Source organism: Phocoena phocoena, chromosome 3 (genome assembly GCF_963924675.1).
Source record: "Phocoena phocoena chromosome 3, mPhoPho1.1, whole genome shotgun sequence".
NCBI lineage: Eukaryota > Metazoa > Chordata > Mammalia > Artiodactyla > Phocoenidae > Phocoena > Phocoena phocoena.
Genome location: NC_089221.1, coordinates 172,582,677 through 172,604,479, shown reverse-complemented (window position 1 = coordinate 172,604,479; position 21,803 = coordinate 172,582,677). Strand labels below are relative to the sequence as shown.

Here is a 21,803-nt window from a genome sequence, read left to right as displayed (position 1 = left end):
TTCTCACCTGTGAATGGGGACTAATAAGTTACTCTCCTCTGGTGGATCTGATGATGCCAATGTGCTTTGCAAACTGTAAAGTGGCCAAAGTGAGGTGTATTTTAAATGTTTTATGTTATACTGTTTGCCTGTGACCTGGTTCCTTGATTCCTCACACTTGTTTCATTTTATGGTGAATCAGTTATATTGTCAGGCCACCAAGAGGCTGAGAAAGTGAGTGGAAAGTCACCACGCAGCACAAACCACCATCTGACAACACCATTCAGGTCAGCTTTTATTATGGTCCGTGTAGCCCTGGGTTTCTCCACCTTCCGTGTTGACGTGTTGGGCAGATTATTCTTTGCTGGAGGGACTGTCCTGCCCATTGTAGGATATTTAGCAGCATCCCCAGCCTCCACCCACTAGATGCCAGTAGCACCCACCTTCAGTGGTGACAACCAAAATCGTATCTCCAGACATGGCTCATTGTCCCCAGAGGGGAGAAGGAGGCTGAATCACCCTGGGTGAAAACCACCGGTGTGGACAAATGAGGGCAGGACAATCCTTGGCACATGGCAGGGACTCAATGTGTTTTCATAATCATTGCATCTACAGCCAACTGTTGGATTTGATTCCAGTTCTTTCCTTAAGTGACCTTGGGCAGGTGAATGAGCCTCTCTGACCGTCGGTATCGTCTTCTGGGGGCAGCGGGAGCAGTCTAGGCGCAGGAACCGAACGTGGCGCCGAAGCCTCCCGCGGCCCGGCGGGGTGCGGGCGTGGCCTCTTCCCACGGCTGACCCCATGCGTGGCCCCGCCCCGCACTCGAGACTGAACAAGGAAGCCGCAGCCGCGCCTGCGCCCCGCGGTGCCTAGCCCCGAGCGCCCGGCCGCGCACGCGCCCCGCGCCGCCGCGCACGCACGCACGCTCGCAGCACGCGCACGCACGCGCCTCGATCCGAGCGCTCTCCTCCTCGGGGCGGGGCCGGCGCCGGCGCGCGGGACTCCACTTCCCAACGCGCCCCGCGGCGACGCTTGCAGTCGCCGAGGGGGAAGGCCGTCGCGCGGCGGCCAAGCGGCGGCGGCGCGGGCCCCGCCGCACGCACGCACGCACGCACACGGGGCGCACCCCTGGCTCCGCCCCCGGAGGCCCCGTGCGGGAGCGCGCCCGGGCGAGCGCAGGGCGGCGGCGCGGGCGCGGGGACGCGCGGTGACCGTTGGCGCTGAGGGGAGGAGGCAGCGCGGCCGCCGCCGTTGCGCAGATCCGGGCCGCGGCTGTGGGGAGGGCGCCGGGGCCAGTGACCTTCCGGAGGCGGGAGCGAGCCAGGGGGCCCGGACGCCGAGCGCCTTCGCCGCCGCCGCCGCCATGAACAACTCGGGCGCCGACGAGATCGGGTGAGGACGCGCCGGCCCGCGCCGCCGCCTCGGCCGGCCCCCGCCCAGACCCGCCCGGCCCGTCAAGGTCACGCCGCGGGGCCGTGCCGAGCCGGCGGCCGGGAGCCCGGGGGCGCGATGGGTCGGGGGCCCCTGGGGGGATCTGGGGGTCCGGACGCTCCGCCGCCTCGTGGCCGGGGACCCCGAGCGGGAACCGGGGGTCCGGGGAGTTCTGTGGGTCCGGGCGCCCCGCCGTCTCGTGGCCGGGGACCCCGAGCCTCAACGGGGGGATCCGGGGAGTCCTGGGGGTCCGGGTGTCCCACCGCCTCGTGGTCGGGGACGCCGAACCTCTACCGGGGGATCCGGGGAGTCCTGGAGGTCCGGACGCCCCGTCGCTTCCTGGCCAGGAACCCCGAGCCTCACCTGGGGGTCCCTGCTGTTTCCTGACTGGGGGAGACCCCGCCGCCGAGCCGGAGTTTACCGCAGGGAGACCCTCGATCGGGAACCCGGGGTGTGGGGGGGTCCGGGGCACCCTGTCTGCCCCCGCGCCTGGATTTCTCGCTGGGCGGGGGGGGGGGGGGGGGGCGGAACCGTCCCCGTGCTCGTGCTTTTCCTTGGGGACCTCGAACAGGAACCTGTGGAGTCCAGGGAGCCCCCAGCCCGTGCACGAACCTGGCGGGTCAGCGCACGTGGCGGCCCGGTCGGTGTGGGGGGGGTTCCAGTTCTGCCGCCGCCCAGCTTATCCCACTCGGGACTCGGCGAGTGCCCACTCCAACATCTACTCTCCTCCCAAGTGTAGTTTCGCAAACCGAAGGCCCGAGGGCCAAGGTCATGGGGGGCCGTCCCCGGTCTGCAAGCAGCGCACCCCGCAGTGTCCACCATCTCAGCGCCTCCGCGCCACCTGATGGGGTGTCTGCAACTGTTGTTTTTATGTTGCTGGAGCCCCTTCCTGCTTAGCCCCCACCTAACCCCCATGGGCGGGTTTAAGATAAAGAGAAAGAGAAACTTGGGAGGTGGACAGACAGGCTTGCTCCTGAGGTCTTTCTCCTTGGTGCAACTGTTAGTGAGAGAAGGTTTGTTATAGCTAAGTTTCCCTTTTAATTATAGTCTTGCCTAATGCTAAACGAGCTGGAGAGGAGAGTGATCCCACAGGAGCTAGGATATCCCATTCTGCCCTAGTCTAGGGGTTTGGTCTAGTTTTCTTTGCAGAGACTGGTTTCTACAGCATCAGCGTAATTTTACAGTTAAATTCTTTTTGCGGAGATGGCAAAACAGCCTGGGCTGGCTTTCCGAGGCCTTGTGTACATTTCTCCGAGCACTTAGCGTTGAACAGATGTGGTGTTTACAAAACGCTTGATTTGGTGAGTAAGTCATTGTTGGCTGGTGGGTGGCTGGCCTCACTGAGCCCCTGCCAGGTTCCAGCAGCACGTTACACCATAGGACATAAAGTGTGTTTTGTGAGCTCCCCCCTCCAGAACCCCACAGCATTTAGAGAACCAGAAAGAAGGCGTGTAGCTCCTAGCCTGCTTTGTTTAGGAAAGACGTACAGGCACTGGAAGTCTGAGCTGTGTGTCGGGTAAGTGAAAAGTTGCAGCGCTTCCGCTGGGAAACTAGGATGTGGGCAGAAAGAAAGTTGCGGCGAAAGGGGCAGGACCTGAGGGAGCGGCAGCAGGTCTTCCACAGCCACATGGGCCTCTTTTCCTGACAGCCAAGCCTTCTGCGGCCAAGAGGCTGACTTCTTTAGGCCTGGGCTGCCTTTTCTCTCGCCTGGGAAGGCAGGGTGCCTCCAGATCCAAGAGGCCTGCCCCTCGGTGTGCCCTCGAGGAGACGGCCAGACAGGGGTCCCTGGCGGTTCACCCCTACAGCTTGTACCCAACCCCTGGGAGATGGTGGAGCAAGGATCCAAGGCTGGGTCTGAAGGGTCCCACCCTTGGCACCGCAGACCCACCCCAGACCCATAGGCAGCTTGGGGAGGCCGCAGAGCAAGTAGCAGAACCAGGATCAGGATCAGGGACCTGCCTGGCCGCGTTCCCCTTGCCACCCTGGTGAATGCACCCAGGTTGCCTGGGTTCTAAAGTTGTAGATGTCAGGTGTCCCAGAAACTTTATTGCTTTGCCCCAAAACATTGGTCAGTTTCTGTTTTCTGTGGGAGGCTTGTTTCTGTTTGCTGTTGGAAGTCCGGGTCCACCTTGACTTCCTTACTCTGTGTGGCTGTTCTAGTTCAGTGCTCGTGACCTCATCCGGCTCCCTGGTGATGGGCCCTCTTGGAGTTTCCCGTGGGGGGGGGACCACCGTTGCCCACTTGGGGTGGTCACCGTGTGGGAGCGTGCGTCATACTCAGACGAAGTGGTAGCTGTGTTATGGGGATGTGACAGTCTCACTGATCGCTGATGACACCCACCCTCCCCTCAGACCTCCTTCGCTTTGGTGTCTGGTCAGCCCCTCCCGAGCGGCTCCCAGGCCAGAGGGGCGGCTCCACTGTCGAAGGTACCTGCGTCCTCAGGAAGTGGGTGGATGCCTGGGGTGCCGCCCCATCAGGGATCTGCCTTTTGAGTTTGAGCCTTTGAAGGCAAAGCTTCCCTGCGTCTGGACTGTACAGGGGCTGGTGAGGCCACTGCTTTTAGTTCATGTTTTCGTCATCTTGGTTGTCACAGTGGCCCGAGCAGAGCCGGGGCGGGTCTTGAGGGCAGAGGTCCAATAGGAGCAGCAGGTGTCACGTGTGGCCTCGTGGAGCCAGGTGCCACGGGCGGGCAGATGTTCTCCCTCCTGGGCCGCCCGGCGGGACAGGTGCTCACCTTGCTGAGGGCCGGGGAGCGGTCAGGGTTGTGTCCCGGTCTCCTCCGTGGCCTTGGAGAGTCAGCTTAAAGAGGGGTCCCCGGACTGAGGTTCTGGGAGCTGACGTGTCATGGAGCCGGAGAGGAGTTTGAGGGGGGGTTTATCTGGCAGATGTGGTTCTGCTGGCGTTCCCCTGGGCTGGTGAGACAGGGACCCTTGGATGTGACTGAGGGGAGGGGAGGGTCCCAGGGCGAGGAGGGACCTGGGGGAGGGGAGGGAAAGCAGCACTGGGTCTCTGGAGAGAGGTGTGGGCACGGCTGCTCAGGACAGAAACGCGGGAGGTGGGTGATGGGGGGGCACATGAGGGCTCAGGTGACTTAGCACTGGAAGGGTCCTGGGGTGGAGCCTGTGGGTCCCTCATGGGCGTGGCTCTTTCTGGAATGGTTACTTGCAGAGGCTTTGAACGCAGAGAGCCTTCCGTTGAGCTCTGGCTGGCCCTGTGGGTGTAGACCGGGAGCACGCAGGGCCGAGCTTCCTGAGGCCTGTGGGCGTGAGCACCCTTTAGGGGGGCCGCTGTGTGGTGGGGCAAGAGGTGTCTCCTGCCCTGTAGGGGTGGGGGTGGGGGGCCTTTTCTCTGGAGCTTCTCTCTTGCATTTTGGAGCTGTCTTGGGCTCTGCAGGGTGTGGAACAGCATCCCTGGCCCCCACCCCCTCGGTGCCAGAAGCCACAGATGTCCCCAGACGTGGTCCAGTGTCCCCTGGGGGCAGGATTGTCCAGGTGAGACCCCTGTTTGGGAGCATTTGCTCTTTGAGGCCTGGTTCCCAGTGTGTCCATGCCGCTCACTTCCGAGGGTTAGGACGTGTGTCCCAGGGCTGTTTGGACGCCTGTACAGTTGGCTGTGAAGCTGGGGGCTGCTCTGCTTGACTCCCTTCTGGTTCTGGCCGTTGCAGTGGGCCCAGCACCTGGACCTGGTGGCGTGCTGCCCTCTGTGCAGGGCTCCTCCTCAGAACCCCTGCCCTGGGTTGCGCTGGACCTCTGTAGCTTCAGCTCTGACCCCTCCCTTGGCAGGGCACACCGAGGCTTAGAAGGGTCAGGGGACTCGGCCAAGGTCACTCCCAGGGTGGCCAGGCTAGAACTGGGGGCACCCCTGCAGGGGAGCGCGGCTGTGTTTCGGCGGAGGTCGCTGTCTGGGGGGTTTCGGCTGGCGGGGGTTGGTGGGCTGTGGTGTCTTTTGGGAGCTGGTGCGCCTCCCACGTGCTCAGCGAAGGTCAGCCCAGGCTTTCCATGTGTTGTGCGGCCCCATAGTTTGTGAGAGGTGATCTCACCGGCCGGTGGAGGGAAGCCCGGCCTGCGGAGTGAGATCCCTGCCCCGACCACTGTCTTTGGGGTGTCCAGTCTGTCACAGCAGAAGGGCTGGAAGTGGGGTGGTTCCCTGGCTGCAGAAAGGCGTGAACACAGGCTGTCGAGGAGAGGGCTGCCTGCCGGACCGTGTGAGGGGTCCTGGCCTTTGCCCCCTGTCCTCCTGGGCGCGGCATGTGGTGCCTGCCGTGGGCAGCCTGGGCCGGGAAAGCCACCGGAGCCTGACTTTCTGGTGTACATACCACACAGTTGCCCTAAAGTACCCAGAGCAAGGACAGGGGAGTCATCCAGAGCAGGTTCCCATTCAGCAGCCGGAAGAGGGTGAGTGTTTCCCAGACCCCAGCACCCGGTCACTTGTGCCAAACCCCTTCCTGGAGGAAGGCAGCGATCCCATCCCGGCAGTTGGGGTGCATACCCCGGCAGCCAGCGCTGACTGCAGACCTCCTCTCGGGTCTCCAGGGATGGAAGGGTGTGACAGAGCCAGGAGGTCCCCTGGGGGCGGGGCGGGGTCTGTGGGAGGGCCCCCCAGTTTCCAGCTTCAGCTGAGTGATGACTCTGGCACCCTTCATAGCAGGGAAGGGCTGGAGAGAGGCTGCCACGCAGGGTCAGCTGACCCTTCATCTGCTGAGTTGTGTGTAAACGCCCAGAAAGGCCTGAGGTCATCTGGTGCCAAGCAAGTCTGTCTGGGCCACCCCCCAACGGCAGCAGGGTGGCAGAGCCCGGCGCCCTGTGCAGGTGTGTTGGCTGTGATACCAGCGATGGCGCCAAGTCTGCCTAGAGCCCCCGAGTCCCTGCCACCGCGTGTCGGCGAGGTCTCCCTGGGCCTTCCGGAACCTTCCATCTGCAGACAGGGAGCAGGAGGAAAGGAAATATATAAAGCACCCAGCACAGCGCTGGCATGGGGTCTCCGGTCACATAGAGCTCTCTCCTGTGCCAGCTGTGCTCCTGGCATCTTCTCAGGGGTGAGCAGCTTTCGCCTCCTAGTTTATATAACTTGGGACTCGCAGAGCAGTGACAGGAGCGGGGGCACAGTCGCCACGATCTCCTCACGCCAGCCCCGCTGCATGCTTTCCATGCCACGTTCCAGCCCTGTGCGCCTCTGGATGCTCCTGTGTGTCCTGTTTTCCAAGAACAGAAACATTTTCTAAATACAGCACAGTGATAAAATCAGGAAGCACATATCAACACCACATCATCATCTAATACACAGGGCAGATTCCGGTTTTGTCAATTTGCACAGGTGATGGCCTTTCTCTCTCTTTTCCCCTTAACGTCTGATTTTGAAATTTAAACGAGGGCTGGAACCTGGACTGGTCAGACCAGTTCCTTCCTCCTCGGCGGCACGGGGGTTGGGTTGCTTGGAGGGACTGGCTGACAACCTTCCTGTCCTGATCACATGCAGGCTAAACAGAGGTGGGTATTCCTCTAAGTGAGTTGGCGTTTGTCTCAGGTTTTTTGAGAATGCTCCAGCTCCTTTGTTTCTTCAAGCTGCTTTTCCACAGCAAACCCGTTTGTGCTTGTGCCCAAGGCCTGGGCACAGAGGCGGTCCATTGCCAGCCTCAGGGCCCTTCGGTCATTGCCTGCCTGGGTGCCAGGCCCTGGGGCAGTGGGGCACAGCTGCGGGCTGTACTCCCCAGGGTCTCTGGGAGGCAGGAGGAGCCTGGTCTGACCTCGCAGGGGTGCGTAGGGGACAGGACAGGAAGGTCACGAGGCCCAGGTGTGAGCTGGCCTCCCGATCCAGAAACGCGCTCTGTGTCGGGGGACGGGGGCATGTTGAGGATGGCAGGGGCCACCTGTCTGGGGTGGGGAAATTGTTTCTTCCACACTGAGTTTCTCTCCCCCAGGCAGAAAGCCGCAGTGGGAGGGACCCCTGAGTGCGGCTAGGGCCACTGCCCTGCAAGGGTCTGTCCTTGCATCCCGGCTGCCGGTTTTCGGGCGCTCAGGGGCTCAGCGCGCTCAGCCTCGGGGGGCTGTTTTGTCTTCACGCCAAGCAAGGTGGGGTTGGCTGTGGATGGGGACAGTGCCTGGGTGCTGTTCCGAGGGTGACGGTGTCATTCCTTTCCCCATGGCAGCAGGTGGGATGGAGAGCCCCGTCCCCTGCCTGCCCTATCACACCGGCCCCGGATCGGGTTGGGAGCCTGCAGCACAGGGCACCTCTCCGTTCACTTAGGCCCAGCCAGCCTGAAAGTGGCGGGCAGTGGAAGGCCCCTGGGTTCTGGACCCGCCCTGGGACTATGTGGACACTAGGCAGGGAGGCCACCGGAAGTTTTCCTCTCAAACATTCTAGGGCACCTGTCCAAAAGGACAGCCCGGGCCACCCTGCCACGTCTGAGCTCCAGGGACCTCCCCAGTGATTTGTGGGTCCTTACTTGTGATCACGTGCTGCATATCCCAGCTTTGTCCTAAAGCCCTCATCCCCGCTGTCGTCCGAGTTTGTTGCGTGGGATCTCAGCTCTGGACTTGGAAAGCTTTGGTGTTTGCTGAGCAGTTGGGAAGCTGCCCCGTGATCCTGCTCCCAAACTGGCACGGTAGGGGGTGCCGTCGGTCTCTCTTTTCTTACTGTGGTTGAGGTCAGCGTGTACATGCGACTTGGGATGTTCTAACTCTCACTCCCGCCCCGTGGGCAGATCTTGGAGGCCTCTTTCATGCCTTTGACTGATGAGGCTGGGCCATGGTCGTGCCCCGGGTTACCACCTTAGGGTAGGCCAGATGGTCGGCACCTTGGGCAGAACCCTCTTTTTTTGCGGGGGGCGCTGTGCCATGCAGCCTGCGGGATCTTAGTTCCCCGTCCAGGGCTTGAACCCAGGCCACGACAGTGAGCGCCGAGTCCTAACCACTGGATCACCGGGGAGTTCCCAGGGCAGAACCCTCTTGACCCTGAATGTTTTCTCGTTGCATTGCAGGAAGCTCTTCGTGGGCGGTCTTGACTGGAGCACCACCCAAGGTAGGTGCGAATGGACCTCTGTCTTTGGATTGTGTGAATTGTCTTTAATTCCTGACTTATTTATTGTCTTGGTTTCTGGGAAGGGGCACTTGATCAGGAGTTGATGGGGGCAGAGATGAATGATCGTGGGCTTTGGAACTTGATCTCGTCCTGATGCTTCATGGCCATGGTCATGGTCACAGTCGGGGAGGGTGGCCAGCTCTGAAGGCAGAGGCTGTTGGCGTGTGGAGGTGGAGCCAGGAGGGCTAGGGATCCGCTGGCTCTGCCTACTTAGCTGTGGCCTTTTTTCTTCCCGCGGAGATGGGGTGCACCTTCCCTTCCCTGGCACCCCGTCCTTCACCCTCTCTGCTGCCCCCATGTCAGTGGATCAGCCAGTTTAAAGGTTCCTAGTTGCACACTTTACAGGTCAGGCTGATGGGCTGGGAGTGTGTGACCTGCCTAATGCCCCGCTGTGCATGTGCGTGTGTCTCGATCTTTGAGCAGAGACGCTGCGCAGCTACTTTTCCCAGTATGGAGAGGTCGTGGACTGCGTGATCATGAAAGACAAGACAACCAACCAGTCTCGAGGCTTTGGGTTCGTCAAATTCAAAGACCCAAACTGCGTGGGCACAGTGCTGGCCAGCAGACCACACACCCTCGATGGCCGAAACGTGAGTGCCGGTCCCCGAAGAAACCTCTCTGTCTTGTTGTGTGTGGCTCCTGGGCGTGCCTCTGTGCCCAAGCTGTGGGGTGTGTGTGTCGAGGACTGCTTTCCCGTGGGCTTGGTTTGAAGGGGTTAAGGCTCTGAGCTTAGACTGGGCGCTGGGCCAGGATGCGGCCCGGGCCACCTGATGGGCCCTGTGCCCCTGGCCCTGCTGCTCACACCTTCTCTCTGGGGGAAGCAAGCCTCCTGTTCACCACTGCTCCTTTGAAACTTCCAACAGATCGACCCAAAGCCCTGCACGCCTCGGGGGATGCAGCCGGAGAGGACGCGGCCGAAGGAAGGCTGGGTAAGGGGCTGGGGGTTCCTGCTGGGTGTCCCGCAGCCGCTGATGCGAGGGGAGCTGTGTCTCCGACCTGGGTCCTTGCTCACTCAGACTGAGCAACAGGAGGGCTTCCGGCATGAGGTTGAGCAGCTGAGAAGGGCTCGGGTCGATTCGGTGTTGGACGTTTTTTATCTTGTAGCCGAGAAGTTTCTTATTAGTCTACCTTGCAAACGACGGCTCACAGCCATCTGTCGTTAGGAACCTTCCATCGTATCCGCGCCGACTGCTCCTGGCCCCCCACCCCCCACCCCCCACCGCTCAGCGCTCTGCGGACTGCTCCCCTCCAGGGAGGAGGCCTGCTGAGTTCAGAACCCACCTTGGGAATCTGAGCCACGTGTGCCCCCCGGCGCCAGGCCGGCCGTCACCCGGAGTGCCCTGTCCTCGAGGAAAGCCCTGCTGGACGGGCTGGCCTGGGGGCTGTGCAGGGCTGGGGCCTGGGCACCTGCATTTCCATCAGGGGCCTCAGACCAAGGGCGTATTTTTCCCGCTTTCTGTTAGGAAATATCAAATACAGAAAAAGAGTGGTACAGTGAACACCTAAATAAAACACTGCCCAGATTCGTCAGTGGTCAGCATCAGTGATCTACACAGCCGTCCCTCGGTGGGATCTGCGGGGACTGCTTCCAGGACCCCCGAGGTGACCAGAATCCACAGACGCTTAAGTCCCTATGTAAAATGGCCTGTAACCTACGCACGTCCTCCTGTACACTTTTAAACCATCTCTGGATGACTCACGATACCTGATACAGTGTAAATAGTTGGCTGGTGTGCGGCAAATTCAAGTTTTGCTTTGTGGAACTTTGTGGAGTTTTTTTTTCTGAATATTTTTGATCCACGGTTGGTGGAATCCAAGGACGCAGAACCCGTGGCTGCGGAGGCCGGCCGTGTGTGTACCCACCTCCGCGCCTGCTCCTGCCGCTGGCACCCTGCCCCCACGCCCAAAAGTACAGCCTCTGCGTCCCCAGCTGCTGGTGTCTGGGGGGGTGGGAGGAGGTGGCAGCGCGGGGTGTCCACAGAGAGCGGGGTCCGGGCCAGAAGGCGGAAGAGGTGGCAACTGAGCCTCAGTTACCAGAGCTTTCCAGCTTTCCACCGTCTGTGCATCACCAGCTTACACACTGCCCCTGGAAGCGAGCCTGGTCTGCCAGTTTGGTTTGTGCAGGCCACCCTGGTACTCGTTCTCCTCTCCTAAAGCCCTGGGTTCCACACCGCACAGCTGGCAGGCGCCATGGGTGGGCGTGCTTGGGGCGCCCCATCCTCTGTCGGCGGGTGGACGCGTTCATTCGTACAGCGGCCGTTGCGGTTTTCTGGACTCACTGGGCTCCTGGGGTGTCTGGTCTGACCTTCAGAGGCCATACCGTGCACAGCAGCGGGGAGTGTCAGGAAGTTTCCCCACGTGAACTAACCATCTTCTCCTCCTTGAAACAGCAGAAAGGACCCAGGAGTGATAACAGTAAATCAAATAAGATATTTGTCGGTGGAATTCCTCACAATTGTGGTGAGACAGAGCTCAGGGAATACTTCAAGAAATTCGGAGTGGTGAGTTCTCCCCGCGCCAGCAGCAGGTCGGTCAGGGCGGGAGTGGCGCAGCCCTGTGTCCTGGGGAGGCTGAGCCTGGCACAAAGCAGACCAAAGCCCCATCCATTCCCTGCGTGGCCAGTTACCATCCCAGGAGAGGACTTACTGTAAATGGGGCAGACTGACCTCCTGGAAGGCCCTCGGGTCGGTTGTAGCCATTGTGGTGGGAAGCGCTAGATGGTGTCAGGAAGAAGGGGCTGGGCTTGGGTGAGGCTTCCGCCCCCTCCCCTAGGATGGGGGGCGGGTGGGTTTGTTTTCTGGAAGAGGCTAAAAAACTTTGGGGAGCTGAGTTCTAGCGGGGCAGACAGGACACAGTCAGGGCTTAGGGGGCCAGTGGGCTGGGAGGCTGTCCCCTCATCCGAAGCAGAGACACGAAGTCCCCCCAGGCTTCCACCGGCCACGTGTGCCCCGGCTGCAGCGTGCTTGCCTGGTGGTACCTGTTTGTACCCAGGGCCTGGCAGGAACTTGTGCGGAGCGGACGAGGAAGGGAACGTGGTGGCCCAGCCAGGCCGGGGACTCTGATCCCGGGTGGGAGGTCCTGGTTCTCGTCTCCCTACTGGAGCATGGGGCCTGGGCCCCTGGTGACCCGCCACCTACCCTGCCCCGTGAGCACCCCTCGGCCTGCTCTCGGCCCCGTGTGTCTCAGAGCCCAGGAAGCTGGCCTTTTGCCTCGGAACTTCCTGCACTCGGCAGGCAGTCCCAGGCAGCGGGGGCCGGGAGTGTTGTAGGCAGATGTGCCTGTGCCACCTGCAGACCTGGGCCCTCAGACGCCCATCTCCCTTCCAGGTCACGGAAGTGGTCATGATCTACGACGCGGAAAAGCAGAGGCCTCGAGGTAAAAGAGATGGAGTTTGTCCCTGGCCTTCCCCTCAGATGGCAAACTATCTCACAATTAGGTGGTGGTTGTAGCGAGCCTTGCCTCAGGAGAGGGTGGTTTGGAGACTGAAGTCCGTTCCCACGCAGCCCCAGCCTGTCTGCTTCCCAAGGGCAGGCGGTACAACCTTTTTTTTTTTTTTTTTTTTTTTTTTTAAGCTCGTTCTTTTGAAGTTTTTACAACTTGGCATGAATTTCAACATGGTTTATGTTTTTAAGGGTGTCCCGAAAGCTTAGTCTTTCTTTTAAATTGTGAACTTCCTCAATTACGACTGTCTCCTGTTTTAAGTTCACTCCAGCGAAGTCAGGAGTCTCATTTCATGTCGTCAGGCTAGGTCTGCCCCAGCTCGGCTTGAACGTGGAGTTCCCTTGATCCATCCCATGCTTTTTTCTTCTTTTCTTGTTCTTTTTTCCGTAAGTCCCCTAAGTCGGCGGGGCGGGTGGGAGGAGGGCAAGGAGCCGCCCCAGCGCGCCCGCACCAGCCTCCCCCAGCCGCCACCTGCACGTCCACTGTGGTTTGCGGGGCTGGGACACTGGGCGCCCAATTTCCATGCCCTTTGTTTTTCTTTCTTTCTTTTTTTTTTTTCCCCCCTGGCTGCTGCTATTTGTCCCTGCCTTTGTCCCTGTTTTGGTTCCTGAACCGCTTTTGGGCCGGCCTTGTGAGCTAGGTGCGCCAGACCCTGCGGCCCCTGCCCAGCCCCTCGAGGCATCCAAGCGTGGCCGGCGCCGCCCACAGCATGCGCCCGCCATGCTGGAGAATAGTTTGCCATTTGAACCTCATCCTCCTTCCTCCGTGATTAAGTAACGTATCCTCACTTCATGTCGATTAAGCTGTTAAGTCTTAGTCTTAATTTTAATGTAGACGTACATGCTTAGTGACATACTTAAGTGTTTCATAGTAAAGTACAGTAATGTTAAGTAAGTTGTTTTTCCTTTTCTCTCTGTGAATTGTTTGTGATTAACGATATCTCTTTAGATTTCTTTTCTCCAGGTGCTAAATTATATCACACAGGTACAGGCCAGTCCCGCAGTCAGAGGAGGGAGCGGGCTTTGCTCCAGTGGGGTGTAAACGAAGTTTCAGTGTGTTTCTGTTCCGCTTCCTCAGCGGTGATGTCGCCTCTTGACAGACAGACGCATCCCTAGAAGCCCCGCCCCGGGGCTCCTTCCCCACGACTCACCGCCTCTTGCACTCTAAGGACCGCGAGCCCTGTGGCTTCAGACACTCCTGCACTTGGAGAAAACGTTCACTTTTTCACATGCCGTTCATCACCCATGTTGTGTTCCACCATTTGCCTCTGATCTTGGGACGCCTTGGGATGCGGGGGTCCCGAGGCTGCTCTTAGTCACCCCGTGGGCCGCCTGTGGTCCTCAGCCCGGGCCCGGGGGCGCCAGGTGGCCGGGGCGGGGTCTGGGCAGGAGGGGATGCGGGAGAGCGCTCGGGGCTCACCCCTCGGCCCTGTTCCCATGTAGCTCCTGCCATCATCCTCCGCCGTGGGGCTTGGCGAGTCCCCGCGCGGCCCCCAGTGCTAGGCGGGTGGAGGGTGGGAGCCGCGCCAGAGCCAGCAGTTGGTCAGCGGGCTCCCTGAGAGCTCGTCCCTACTTCCTCTCCTTCCTGAGTCTTCTCCGAAGCCTCCCTCCCTCCCTCCTTCCCTCTCTCCCTCCCTCCCTGTCCCTCGGTCCATCTGAGGCTCCTCGTCCCCGCCCCGGGCTCAGTCCCCACACACCTCAGCCGCTGCCTTTGCTCCCTCATGCCCTCCTGCGTGCCCGCCACTGCGGCCTGTCTCCTCTGGTCTGTTCACATTTCCTCCCCACGGGCGTGTGCAGGTCCTGTGTGCGTGTATCACGCTCAGGCATGCGCGTGTGCGGAGAGGGCGCGCCTCCCTGAGAGGCTGCCGCCTACCGTTCTGAGCTGCCTTCCCTCCTCCATCCTTCTCCCACCACAGTTCTGCCAGGAGTCTTTCCACACGGTCCACACAACTGTGCTCCCGCATCCTTCTTTGCTCAGCTTGAGAGGCCTGGAGGCAGCTGCTCCTTCCTGGGCCCTCCCTCCCCTGCCTCCAGGGGCTGCCCCCGCCCCCTGCGTCCACCTCCCGCGGTGCTCCGTGCCCCTCCCCCCACACCCATCTTCCGCCCCTTCTGGGCCCTGGCCCTTCCCCTGGCCTGTCCTTTGTTGTTCGGGGTCTTCCGGCAGCTGCCGTGGGGGGCCTGTAGTGCTCAGCACAGATGGGCCCTGGGGAGCCAGAGCAGCAGCCTGAGGGCTGGACACTCCACGCTAGCCAGGCAGCCGCGCTCACCAGACCAGCAAACTTCGTTTATACTGCACTCTCTTGTGTTTGGGAAACGCTAAATTGTTTTTCCCTTTGAAATTGTCCTTTTGATGACATGGTGCCTCTTGCTCTTGCTGCCGACAGCAGTGTTTGACCTGCTGGAACCCACTGTGGCCTGTATCTCTGTGTATTTATGCAGCTACGTATAGATAGACACCTGTATACATACGTACGTTACCTTGGCAGGACTCCTCGGGCTTACCCAACAGCGTTGGGCAAGCTTGGCGAGGCTCTAACTGGTAGAGACGTACCTCTGTTAAGGCGCTAGAACAGTGTACGGCTGCTGTCAGCACTAGCTGCAAAGCGACTGCCAGCCGAGGGGGAGGACCCTGGGTTTCAGAAAAGCAGAAGCGCACCCACGACACACTTGGGGCTGCCCGCCAGCCGGGCCCTCAGCGCCCTGCTGTCCGGGCGGCTGCTAACATGCGCCCCTGTGGCTCCAAGGTCATCTCTGTGGAGGAAGCGGCCTCTGGGCTGAGGCGTGCTCGCGCCCCACAGCCTCGCACACTTGCTTCGCTGAGACCCTCGGTCGATCCCTCGGCCCGTCCCTAATACTGTTCATCACCCTGTTTTGTGTCACAACACCCTGCTACCTTGATTCACTCTTCGTCGTTGGCTAGGTTTTGGATTTATTACTTTCGAGGACGAACAATCAGTGGACCAGGCTGTCAACATGCATTTTCACGACATCATGGGCAAAAAAGTGTGTAGTTGTAGTTTTATTTTATCTTAAGACCAAACTAAGTCTTAGGCAACCTAGGGATTTCACTGGAGAGGAAATCCCTGGACAGGAGGAGGGCCGGGCTAGTCATCCCGGGACCCCCAGCTGGGGGTCGGACCCGGTTCTGGGAGCCCCTGGCTCTAGAGCCCCTGGGGGGCGGCCGGCGGGGCGGGCAGGCTGGCGTCCAGTGAAGTCACGGGTTGCCTCAGGCTTGGTTTCAGTGACCACTCCTTCAGATGTGTGTCCCCTCCCCTCCCCTCCCGTCCCACGCCGGCCCCGTAAAGTGCCGGCCGTGAACCTTTGAGAACAGGTTCCGTGTAAAACTGAAGGCAACGTAAACATCCTGAAGGATTGGTTTTCAAATTGGGTCACTTACTGTGAACTCGGTACCGGCCACATGCTCCTGATAGTTCTTAACTCCATGCAGTCAAGTGACCTCTGGTGTTTCATCTTCATACTGTGTTGCTGCCACGGAGGGAGCCTCTCGGGAGGTGGCCCGACCCCTCATTTTCCGGCCCTGAGCTTGCTGAGAACTCGGCTCTCACCTGAGTAACTGGTGGGGGGCTGTGCAGTCGGCCAGGCTGCCGCCCCTCCCAGGCCCTCGGCTTGTCCTCGTCCCCTCGGCAAGCCCAGCCCTTCTGCCGGAGCCCTGCGTCGGCTGAGACGTGGAGGGAGTCTGGCCCCAGGGGCAACCCCCGCCCCCCCGCCCCTTCGCTTTACAGATGGGCGGCTGACTCAGTTCCACGCGAACCTGACTGTGCAGGAGACACAGTCACGCTCTCAGTTTGAGACGTTCACTGACGCTCCTAGTTTAAGGTTAGCTTGCAGATTCCAAGGGTGTGTGCTGTTACGAACACACGTTCAGAAGAGCCCGTGTCCCATGTTTTAACGTCCTGTGGCGTTTACAACTGGGGAGGAGTGAGGTCCTCCTTCAGGGACAGAGAGGCCCGCTCAGTGCACGGATCTGCTCCCAGGGGCAGAGTCCAGCTCCAGCCCCGTCTCGAAGGGCTGGGGCCCACGTGTAATTAAAAGCTAAGGGCAGAATAGGAAGACTAAAAGAATATATATACTTCTTAAATCACAGGGCTGCTTTGCTTTGTAAGCAGGAACTAAATTCCCTTAAGGAAAGTGTGAAGACTCATTAATTTGAGTTCTTTGAAATGGGTCCTCTGGTCCTGCTTTCGCACCGCCCTGAGCTACTGGGGATTTTGTTCCTGTCCATGGAGCATCCTCGGGGCATCGGAAGGTGGGGTCTTTGTGCCTCTGTCCCCTGCCTGTCTGTCCTCTCCCAGGAACGCCTTTAGGCAGAATTGATGGGACTCTGAATACAGGATGCTTGGCGCACCAGGCTCCAAGTGAATTCATTGTCTCTTTCTCCTTGCTAAAATTTATCCTACAAACAAGAGTAACTGGGGATTCTAGAAGGCTAACGCAGCCCTGGAATCGGGGGTCTTTGCTGTCAGTCGGCCCACATTGGAAAGGCTGTGTAGGCGGGGCTAGGCCTGGTGGGATGGGTACCTCCGTCCCCTTGTCCCACCCTCCACATGCTGTGGCTCCTGGCACGTCCAAAAGCGGAAGGGTCCTGGGCTGCTGACCTAACACAGTATGAAGATTGCTTACTGATTCAAATGTCCATTTTATTGCATGTTTGTTTACTTTTTTTGTTAGATGTAATGTAAGATTCTCTTATCACATCCATTCCCTCTGACATTATTTTGAGTTAATTGAGATTCTTTAAGCGTTAGCCTGGGGAAGGTAAGTCTTTATCTTCCATTAGACATTTTAAATAAAAAACCTAAGTAAACCAACTGTGTTTCTCAGGTATGAGCTGAAGGGCGAAGGCAGGGCGGGGGCTTTGGAGAGGGCCTGCAAGGCTGGCCGGGGGGGGGGGGGCCGAGAGGAGGGCCACGATGGTTGGCTGAGCCTGACCTGCGTGACCCTGGGTTGACACTGCCCCTTAACTTGACTGAAAGGCCCCTGTCACGCACAGAACTCTCTGCGGACTCTTGGCCCTCAGCCCTGCTCTGCAGTGGGTGGGGCTTCATGTGACTTACAGCTGGATCTGTTGTACCTGAGAAACATTTTTTAGACAAAAGAATTATAAAAACTTTTTTAAGAAAAAAAGTTACTGGCCTAAATAAGGTTTATAGTTAAGTATTTAGTTTTAAGTCATAATAAGATGCTAAGTGTAGTTGTAAGTTATCTGAGGGTGTGTCTGAAGGGAAGGGGGTCTGAGACCCTCAGCATCTCCCTAAACCAGAGCTCGATTTGTCTAGGTGGAAGTTAAACGGGCCGAGCCACGGGACAGCAAAAGCCAAGCGCCAGGCCAGCCGGGGGCCAGCCAGTGGGGCAGCCGGGTCGTGCCCAGTGCCGCCAACGGCTGGGCAGGTCAGCCCCCGCCCACGTGGCAGCAGGGGTATGGCCCGCAAGGTAAGGCTGGCGTCCCTCCCGACGGGCCCATCCACAGCTGGGACGCGCCCACTGGCACGCGTGCGGGCTGTGGGGGCCGCAACCTGCACCAGGGCCCCTCCCTGTCCAGGGCTGGGTGGGTCTGTCCCGTCTGCCGCCCATGGGCGCTGGGAGTGCTGGGCTGGTGCCTCCGGCAGAGGTCGGAGATGTGTCTCCAAGGGCAGGTGCCACAAGGCCGGAGTGGGAGATGGACGTGGCTGACTGTCTCGCAGGCTCTGGTCGGAGGCTCTGGGGAGAGCGGGGTTTCCACCCAGCAGGGAGGAAGCATGGAGTCCTGCCTCTTGAGCCCTTTGGGTCTATTCCAGCTCCCTGGGCTGTGGGCCCTCCGTGTGGGGCTGGCAGAGCTTTTACGGACAGCTTTGCGGGGAGGCTTGGGGTGGCCAGGGGCCCCGAGCCAGGATCCAGGAGCCTCCATTCCCTTTAGAAACCTAGAGAAGGAACACTGTCCAGGGAAGGGCACCGGGCTCCCCCAAGCTCATAGACCCGTTTCTGCATGGCTCCAGGCTTTATTCCTGGTCTCTCCAGGGCTGGCTTTTAGAATGGTTTTTATTGCGAAACAAGCCATGGCTGTAGGGGACCGTCTAGTGAGACCAGGTACCCTCACACCCACAAGCAGGGGAAGAACCAGCGCTTGGCCGGAGGCCGCCCTGGCTTCCTGCCTCCCAGCCTGAGTCCCACACATGCGACTGAGTCCCTGCTCTGTGGGCATCCCCGCCCTCCCGACCGAGGGGCTGCTTGGAAGGGCTGGGGCCATGCGACCCAAGGAAGGCTCCCCTCTGACGTCTCCGCTGCACCCATGATGCGTCAGGACACCAGGTCCCGCGGGGGGCGGGGGTCCCCCGTCCACGCTATGGCGCTGACGCAGCACCCACCCCTCTCTGTTTTCCCTGCAGGGATGTGGGTGCCAGCAGGACAGGCGATCGGTGAGTCCCTGTTGGGAGGAGATGGAGAGAACAGGGTGTGAAACTGGTGGATGGGGCTGGGGGCTTCTGCCCGCCCTCATCCTGCTCTCTGTGTTCCAGGTGGCTACGGACCGCCCCCCGCAGGAAGAGGAGCCCCCCCGCCGCCTCCGCCCTTCACCTCTTACATCGTGTCTACCCCTCCTGGAGGGTTCCCCCCTCCCCAGGGCTTCCCCCAGGGCTACGGCGCGCCCCCGCAGTTCAGTAAGTGGCCGCGGGCCCTGTTGGGGGGTGGTGGGGGAGGGGGCTGGGAGTTGTCGGGCACGGAGACCCTCCCCCTCCCCCACCCTCTGGCTCACCTTAATCCCTCGGGACCTGCTCTCCGTGCTTCACTTGAGGGGGCTTGATGCACTTGCTTTGTGCCCAGCTGTAATTGAAGAGGCGCCTCTGGAGGGCTGGGGCGGGCCTTCCGTCCCCCAGCACCGTGGGTAGAGGGGGTGTGGCCACACGTGGTGACCGTGTGTCCATCAGGAAAGAGAAGTGCCTCACCTGATCCTGTAGGGCCAACAAGCAGCCACTTGAGTGTGTCGTTCGGCCGGCAGGAAGTGTCTTCTGCCTTCCTTCCCTCGTGTGTCTTGGGGCGGCGTGCTCAGCGGCCCCCTGTGGCCAGGGACCCGGGACTGGTCAGTGCAGCCCTGTAGCCCGGACCAGGGCCTGCGGGCCACCTGATGACCGCGTGTCCTTACAGGAGGGGCGCCTGCTCCCGGCCCAGCCCCCGGCCAGTTTCATTTCTGATGAGGAAGAGCGGGGCGCCCTTCATGGACGGCTCACAACTTTCCGCCTTCCCAAGGCTACCGGGCCTGCGGCCCCGCCCCGCTAGGCGTGTGCTGCCAGGCTGGCCGCTGGTGGGGGTCGTTTCCTCGGCTGTGGGCCCGGCCTGTGGGCGTCCTTGAGGCCTGGCTGCTGGGTGGAGGTGGTCTGGGCGGCTCCCTGAGGGCGAGCACCGCGTCTGTGTCTGTCTTTCCTGTCTGCCTGCAGGTTTTGGCTACGGGCCTCCACCTCCCCCACCGGATCAGTTCGCCCCCCCGGGGGTCCCCCCACCACCGGCCACTCCGGGGGCTGCACCTCTGGCCTTCCCGCCGCCTCCGTCTCAGGCCGCCCCGGACATGAGCAAACCGCCGTCGGCGCAGCCCGACTTCCCGTACAGCCAGTACGGTGAGTGCCTCGCTCCCCGCATCCACGCACCGCGGGGAGAGCTCGAGAGACCCAGGCTCGAGCGGGCCTGAAGCAGGCGCTTGGTTTCTGGGGTCTCGGCCAGGGCGCTGGTGCGGAGGAGCGTCCGCGGCTGGCAGACGTCCGGGGCCTTGTGCCTGGGGGCGCCCCGGTGGGCCCTGCCGCCTTGGGTGTCTGGTTTTGTAGGGCTCAGGGCGGGTGTGAGGGCCGTGCGACGTCAGCATTGTGCGTCCCCAAGGGTGCTTGCCAGGTGGATTCTGGAGCCCGGGGTCCGCACCCATCAGAGGAGCTCCTGTGGGGACAGGGTGGGCCTGGGGCTCTGCTGGCGCTGAACAGACGCCCCCAGCACCCCTACACCGCACGCTCTTGTTCCCCTGGGGGCCTTGCCCGGCCGCGGTCCCTGAGCATGTGGGTTCTCGCCTCACCCGGAGTAGGATGTGGCGGTGGTGGCGGGTGTGGGGTCGCCGGCCCCCGGTGGGGGTGTGCGAGCGATAGCGCGTGTGCCCCTCCCCGCCCCTGCTCCTCTGCCGAGGCCGCCTGGGGCAGTCAGCCTGGTCTCGTCTCTTGCCAGGCCTGGGTACCTCTTCTCCAGAGCCGCCAGGCTTCGGCCCTCACTTTGTTTACACTCTTATGGTCAGGCTGAGCAGTGATGTGGCCTAGGTAGGTGGCGCCTCCTCCTCCACGGTCCCCACTGCCTGCGCCCGGGCCACGATGTCGCCTCCTCTGCCATCCTGGGCGGGGGTGGACTCGGCGGTGCCCTCGGGGACGGGCCCTTGCCGGGGCAAGGATCTCGGCCGGCCACCGCCCCGCTAGCCCCGAGCTCTCCTTCCATGGGGCAGCACGGTGGGCGTTTGGGCCCCCGGGACGGCCCCCTCCACCGTGCATGGTGTGGGTCTGCTCCTGCTTGGAGGAGGGGCTGCCCAACCTGGAGGGGCTGTGCAGGCAGCACCGTCAGGGCCAAGCTCTGTACCTGTACCTCAGGCTGGCCTGTCACGTTTCCTCCCATCCTGAAATCTGTGCTGAGTCCACCCTGTGGTCCACCCGAGGACAAACTTTCTAGAAGCCTGTGGTCCACCAAGGCAGGCCAGATCATCTGTGTCTCCAGGCTCAAGGGCCTCTCTAGCCATGAGGGCAGGGCAGTGAGTGGGGAAAAGGGCTGAGAGCAGATGGGACAGACGAGGGGTCCGAGGGGTCTCAGAGCTGCTTTTCTTTCTGTGCAAGACAGCTGCCCAGAGTCCTGCCGAGGCTCCCAGGTGGGCCCTCCACCCTCCGGGTCCATGCCTTGCCCCGCGCAGGGCCCTGGCCATGGGTGCCAGTGGGAGCGGAAGTGGTCCCAACTCACTGAGCCCTTCCCCGCAGGTTACGGACAGGACTTGGCGGGCTTCGGACAGGGCTTCTCAGACCCCAGCCAGCAGCCCCCCTCCTACGGGGGCCCCTCGGTGCCCGGCTCGGGGGGTCCCCCCGCCGGCGGAAGTGGCTTTGGACGCGGTCAGAACCACAACGTACAAGGATTCCACCCCTACCGACGCTAGCCGCAGCACCTTGAGGATGTCGGGCGGCTGAGGCCAGGATTCAAACTTGTGAACTCGTGACAATCACAAACTTGGGGAAAATACCAACTGGAGCGTGGGGGGCTTCTGGCGGTGGCTGTGGGCATCTGGACCGAAGTTTTTAAACGTATTATTTCTCTAACCCATCAGCTCAATAAAAAAGTCACTGGTTCAACAACAGGGTTAAAAAAAGTCTTCAGCTTTAATTCAAAACTTCAGGTTTCTTTTTCTTCCTTTTTTTTGCAATTATTTTCCTGAGCCTTTATTTTACCGTATATTGTAAACTTTTATGTTAAAGAAAAAAATATACATTTACAAATTGTGAGATTTTTAAGAGAAATTTTCTACAATGTATACTCGCTTATTTTTTAATTTAAAACAGGGTTTCTGTCGGCACTGGTGGAGGTGAGGGGCGTTTTTAGTCCCTCACTCCTGGCTTTGAGGGTTGGGACTCGTTGGTCCAGAAACTCTGGGAGCTTAAAGAAGAAATCTACTGAGTGTGTTTTGTTTTTTGTTTATTCTTTGCTTTTGTCGACTGGCCTGCCTGGCCATGTCTGCAGGTGCGCCGTGGGGCCGCGCTCGCCTGCGTCCGCTCTGGCGTCAAGGACCAGGAGGAGGCCGGGCCAGCCCATCTCCTGCGCTTGGGGCTTTAGGGCGTCCCCGCTGACCGATTTGAATAAAGAAAGTGCGTTTGGATTAGAAA

At 60.5% G+C, this 21,803-nt stretch overlaps 1 protein-coding gene across 3 annotated transcripts; it reads left to right on the top strand.

Moving 5' to 3' along the window:
* The first annotated feature begins 1,240 nt into the window (after positions 1-1,240).
* On the top strand, positions 1,241-21,803 carry DAZAP1 (DAZ associated protein 1). 3 transcript variants are annotated; one of them, XM_065873282.1, is made up of 13 exons: positions 1,343-1,371; positions 8,388-8,428; positions 8,912-9,078; positions 9,352-9,417; positions 10,879-10,989; positions 11,815-11,863; positions 14,849-14,931; positions 17,226-17,379; positions 18,312-18,341; positions 18,441-18,581; positions 19,356-19,532; positions 20,122-20,210; positions 20,910-21,083. In XM_065873282.1, exons 1-12 carry the CDS (start codon positions 1,343-1,345, stop codon positions 20,208-20,210), a joined length of 1,137 nt encoding a protein of 378 aa, XP_065729354.1. In that variant the 3' UTR covers positions 20,910-21,083. The 3 variants fall into 3 exon arrangements, with proteins under 3 accessions (XP_065729352.1, XP_065729354.1, XP_065729353.1); XM_065873280.1 differs by lacking the exon at positions 20,122-20,210 and having other exon boundaries at positions 1,241-1,371; positions 20,910-21,803; XM_065873281.1 differs by lacking the exon at positions 20,122-20,210 and having other exon boundaries at positions 10,882-10,989.